The 5354-nt window shown below is 44.8% G+C and overlaps 1 protein-coding gene across 1 annotated transcript; it reads right to left on the reverse strand.

Moving 5' to 3' along the window:
• Nucleotides 1-3245: 3245 nt before the first annotated feature.
• On the reverse strand, nucleotides 3246-5354 carry CCL11 (C-C motif chemokine ligand 11). The gene is made up of 3 exons (XM_003933031.3): nucleotides 5068-5354; nucleotides 3745-3856; nucleotides 3246-3375 (listed from the first exon to the last, which is right to left on the reverse strand). The coding sequence occupies exons 1-3, from the start codon at nucleotides 5141-5143 to the stop codon at nucleotides 3270-3272; spliced, it is 294 nt and encodes a 97-aa protein (XP_003933080.1). The 5' UTR covers nucleotides 5144-5354; the 3' UTR covers nucleotides 3246-3269.

Consider the following 5354-nt stretch of genomic DNA (forward strand, 5'->3'; position numbering starts at 1 on the left):
ACCTAGATCAGCAGAGGCACGCGCTGAGGGTGAGGATGATCTAGAATGAGTGTTCTAGGAGCAGACTGATAAGCATCATTTCTAACCTCAAGACTAGTTGCAGCTGTTGGGGGTGGCTACTGTTCACCAACCTTCCCCTTGTAATTTTCCTAAGGAAATGAGGCTCAACAGATTCCTGGATGAGTTTTCCAGAATTTTGTATATAAGCAAGTGGATTTGAATGGCACAAGGGGTGGGTCATGGTGGAGTTCATAGTGTGCTGCCCCAATTTTTCCCTTCCGCATCTAAAGTGCTTCTTCCCCAGCTGCTCTGAGTGTTGGCAGTCAATGCCTCTTGGCTGAATTTCCTCTGTGAGACCTGCCCTCAGCTGAAGACAGCTGCCTTGCCTAGAGTTGTGTCCTCTTCCAGGAGCAGCCAGCAGCCACTACTGGTTCAGTGAGGGGTATAAAACCTGGCCCCTCGACCTCATCTGTGCCATCCCAGTTCTAAAGCTCCCTGTGGGATTGCTGAGATCTGGGCTGCGATTGCACCACTATATCAAGTCTCCTTACTCTCAGCAAACCCTGCTTCAATATCTTCATCTAAGAGTTTACTTTCCAGAGAAACCAGTTGGTGACATCCCTGATTCCTAATTGAGATCTGTGTGACATCAGAGAAGGTAAACAACTCCAATGCTTTGTGCCCAGAGTTCTATACTTCAGGCCCTGGTGATGCTATTCCAATTGGAGTGAATTGGGTTCGGGATTCCTTGAGAGAGGACAGAGTAACTTGGCATAAGGAATGTGAGCAAATTCTGTTCAGTCCTTCCTAAACAGAGGGCACCTCTTCCCTCTTGATCTCTTCATCAAGGTTGACCTGAAACCTGAGGGTCTACTGATCCCAATGAGCAATTCCATGGCCATCCCATGACTGGTGCCTTCCTCTTGGACATACTGACCTCTGGAGGTACATCCTGACTGATGTTTAGGACTGAAGTTTGCTAGGCTATAGGAGAGGCAGAGAGGTTTGTTGTACTCAGAGTAAGGACCAGTGATTGCTCTGAGTGGGAGCCCTTCTGTAGTAGATGCACAAAGTTCTCTATGAGATCCTCAAGTACAGAAATGGAGAAATTGTACCAGTTACCCTGGCCCCTGTCTGACTTGGGCTTATGAGTATAGAACCTTCTGACAACATTCCCTCCCCCAGTGGGTGGAGCTAGTGATACTTTCCAAGAGGTAGTACTCTCAGAATAAGAGAACTTGATGGGTCATTAGTCAGATCCTTTAAAAGATATTAATATACCCCTATTATGAATGGAGTAACTAAAGCCCAAAGTAACAGTGACGGAGAGCAGTTATCTGGGATGAAGCTGAGGTCATTTGCCTCCTAGATCAGTGCCCTTTCTAATGTCTCACTCTTCATATTGTCTTGTGCCATGGCCACCACACATACTGGTCCAAGGGGGGCTGTCTTATGGATGGCACCCCTGGGAGCTTTGCGTGCAGCGGCTCTGCTGGGCATGCATGACACAGCAGACCGTTGTCCCTCCAGATCAATGGCCTTAGACCACACAGAGTTACACCAGCAGGGTACCTGTGACCCTTTTCTCCCCTTGGGGACATAGTTGGTCTCTGTGTTCAGGCACATGGGTAACATGACCAATGGAAATGCAGGCTGATTTTGTATGCTGAAAGGGAATTCTGATTTAAGCTGCTTATACATAAAGGTGAGGTCCTGTCCATTTGATTGGAAGCTCTCAGGCTGGTAAAGTTAAGGTGTGAGTAAAGAGTGGTAGAGAGAAGTTAATTTTCTGAGTCTAAGAAGCTAACCTTTAATTACCGCTTTGTGGCATTTAAAAAGTGTCCATGTCACTGGTTCTACTCCATCCACAATATTTGGCGTTCCACCCTGCCTTGGCCATTCTTGCAATTACCTTCTCCCCCCACCCCATCTACCAATGCCCGGTTCCATAACCCCCATACACTGCAATAGTGAGTGGAGTTCTTTTCCCTTCTCTTCCCAATCCAGCCCATGGGCACCTGGCTGCTCTTCCTGAAGCCCCTCATAGTGTGGTCATGGCTCTTCTTGCCACTGAACTAAAACTTGCAATGCCTGCTATTCCTAGAGTAACCACATGCTCCAGTTAGCTTAGGACAGGGTTAATTTTTATCTGTTGTTCCAGAACAATAACGAATAATACCACTTTTTTCTCTCAAAAGCATCCGAACTTGGCTGGTAAGAATGTTCACCTTACACGGAGCACAAATTCTGCTCCTAGACAGCCTGGCCTCAAACTTCTTTCCAAATTTCCCCACCATTTCACACATACTCCAACACTGACACCTTTTGATGAGCTCCCACCCAACTGGGTAAACGCACCATGATCATTCCTACTTCTTGGATTTAGCTCAAGCAATACCTCTTCTCTTTTACCTAGACTGAAATACCTCCAGCAGAGCCTCTCCTCTTTGTGCATGCACCAAGACCTACTTTCAGCTCCACCTCACCTGTAAATCCTTCACCCAAACCTCTGGTCATGGGTCATTTAACTTTCCTCTGATTTTCCCAATGTTGGTAATGTCTGTCTAGTCTGGTTGGAAGACAGAGTAGTAGGGTCAGGTAAAGGGAGATACTACTATGGGGCTGTTAAAATAGGAAATAACTGTTGAAAATGGGAATCAGAGGGCTGGAAGGGGTTTGTCAGTTTCACCCTGAATTTCAATGAAGACCACTTAAGCCAAAAAATCATTTCCCAGGAACACAGTTTCCATCCCCGCAACCAAGCCCCTCCCTCCCACTGTTATCCTTTTCCCGTTCAGCTTGGTGTGGATTTCCCACCAAAAATTACAGTTGGGGACTATAATAAAATATGCACATATTTTATGTCTCCATAAAACAATATTTACTTCTATTTAATGAGTAACACATTGGGTTTACAAGAACAATGAAATTTTCATGCTGATGCTCTTTGCCAGGGCCTTTACAAGATTCCCAGGGAGGAAGTGGGGAGATGGAGAACATTGCTCACACATGCAAGGGGATGTAACTGGGGATCCCTGAGGGTAAGGAGCCTGCAGAAAGCTTTACAGTTTAAAAATAACTGATATTCGTGGAAAAGTTTTAAAGCCTCAATAAATTAAATGCAATGGACTTTAAATATATATTTAGATATATATAATAAAACCCATTCCCTTTGGATGATAATGAGGTTATCTCAGAATATATTATAAGAAAGGAAAACAAATCAACCACCACTCAGGCTCTAGTTTGGTTTCAAAAATGGTGATTATTTATGGCTTTGGAGTTGAAGATTTTTGGTCCAGGTACTTCATGGAATCCTGCACCCACTTCACCTTGGGATCAGCACAGATATCCTTGCCCAGTTTGGTCTTGAAGCTGTGGGAGATAGAGGATGCAATTGAAAAGATTGTTTTTGAAAATTCTGCCCATTTGACCCTAAATATTTCAAGATTATTTGCCATTGGAGAAAGAGTTGCCATGGGAGGGAGGAAGGATGAGACTTCCAGGTTAGATGCTGCTCTTGATGGCCTAGTAAAGCCATCTTTGCTCTTGACTTTGATGTGACCTCAACAAGCTCCCAGGCAGGGAGCTGGGAGTGAACATTCACTTGTGAAAATACGTGAATTGGACTGTAGAAGTTAAACTGTCAGAATCTATGACTCCTAGTAACTGTGACACAGTTCTTGACTCTGTGCCCGAGGCATTAATTTTTTGTCCAGGGGAGGATGATCTTTGTTTACTTACACCACAGCATTATAGGGACATCTGCCACTCTTGATTCTTCTGTAGCTCTCCAGTCGCTTAAGGGGTATCTTTCTATTGGCCAGGGTAAAGCAGCAGGAGGTTGGGACGAAAGCTGAATTTTGGGGAAAAAAAAGAACAGAAAACAAAATGAGCTACTTGATGATACATAAACATTTCCAAGCGTGACTTTGTAAGGGAAGTTAGGAGAAAGCAAGGAATTGCAAGAGGTGGAGGTAGAATCTCTCTGCTCTGAAGTCCTAAGTGTCTGGAGGATGCTGCCCTGTGCCTTCAGCATCCTCCCCTGTGCATTAAGGACTCATCATTACTGTTGATGGTATGAAAAAAGCTTGGTCAATATGACAAACACTAGCTCTGCCATTATAAAGACCTATGTGGCCATGTGATAGTTATGGTGTTATTCACTAAATTTTCTCCATCTTCTGCTTTAGAGACACAAGGTGGACTTGTATTTCTTGACCACTTTTGTTTGGTTGAAGGCATTAATTAGTTTTGATCAATAAGAGAGGGGACAAAGTGACATGTGTCACTTTTGAGCCACAGTGCATTCCCTATACAAGACTCCTGAGAGCTTTCTTTTTCTTTATCATAGTATCCCTCAATGTTCCTGAGGGCAACTTTCCCATCAGTCTAGAATCCTGAGTATAAAATGCAGAAGCCTGAGCCCATACATTATAGATATGTAGTACAAGTGAGAAAGTAACTTTTGCTAATTTAGTTAATTCTGTTAAGTCATTGATAAGTTAGAACTGTTTGTTACCATGGCATGCACTGGCTGAGTGGGACTGACACACTCAGTAAATTTGTCACCAGAGTATGGGAAAATGAGTTATGCAACAAATCCGCTAGATAAGTTTCCCAAACAGTGTCAAAATATGTCACCTCAAGAGATCCCCCTGGGACCTCATTCTCTTAGCCACTGTCTCTGAAAGCTGTCCTGGAGTCAAGTTAACATGAGCTTCTAATCAATAGATTTCCCACCTCCCCTGCTTCCAAAAATGCCCACCATGCCCACAGTAAGAAAGAGCCTTCCTTTAGTGTGCCCCATTCCCAAATACTGTAAGGGTAGCTGAGTATGGATTCACTCAGCATCCCTCTTGAATGTGGGGAACAGCCTCGGGGGCCTGGGCTTCTAGTTCTGGCTCTTCCAGTGACTGGATGTGAGGTTGAGACATTTCTTGTCCACTCACAAAACCTGTTTCCCTATCTTTCAAATGGAGAATTTGCAGTGATTCTCTAAAGATTCTTGCTGACCTGGTATCTCTGGAGGTAGTTACCTTTCCTGTAAGGAGTTGGGGGGCTTACCTGGCTGAGCGAGCCCCTGGGGGCTGAAGGCAGCTGCTATGAGGAGCAGCCACAGAAATGTTGCGAAGACCTTCATGCTGGAGGCCGAGGGTGTGAGCTTTGGCGTGAGAGGTGGTGGTTTCTGGGTTGATCTCAATTCTTCTGCTCCTCTGGCTTATCTGCCTGCCTTTTATAGGGAGCAGAGGGTGTGAGAATTTCCATGGAAGCCTTTGCATACACAGGGTCATGATAAAGGGGGGTCCTGAACTGCTGACCAAATTCCGGATCTTAGGAAGTCAAGCAGAACA

This window comes from Saimiri boliviensis, chromosome 17 (genome assembly GCF_048565385.1).
Source record: "Saimiri boliviensis isolate mSaiBol1 chromosome 17, mSaiBol1.pri, whole genome shotgun sequence".
In the NCBI taxonomy this organism is placed as follows: domain Eukaryota; kingdom Metazoa; phylum Chordata; class Mammalia; order Primates; family Cebidae; genus Saimiri; species Saimiri boliviensis.

Excerpts from the sequence above, each read along its gene's own strand:
- CCL11 (XM_003933031.3), bottom strand. The coding sequence starts at position 5,143 with ATGAAGGTCTTCGCAACATTTCTGTGGCTGCTCCTCATAGCAGCTGCC. Across the intron at positions 3,857-5,067 it reads CCAGGGGCTCGCTCAGCCAG|CTTTCGTCCCAACCTCCTGC; the intron begins GTAAGCCCCCCA and ends CCCAAAATTCAG. Across the intron at positions 3,376-3,744 it reads TGTCCCTATAATGCTGTGGT|CTTCAAGACCAAACTGGGCA; the intron begins GTAAGTAAACAA and ends TATCTCCCACAG.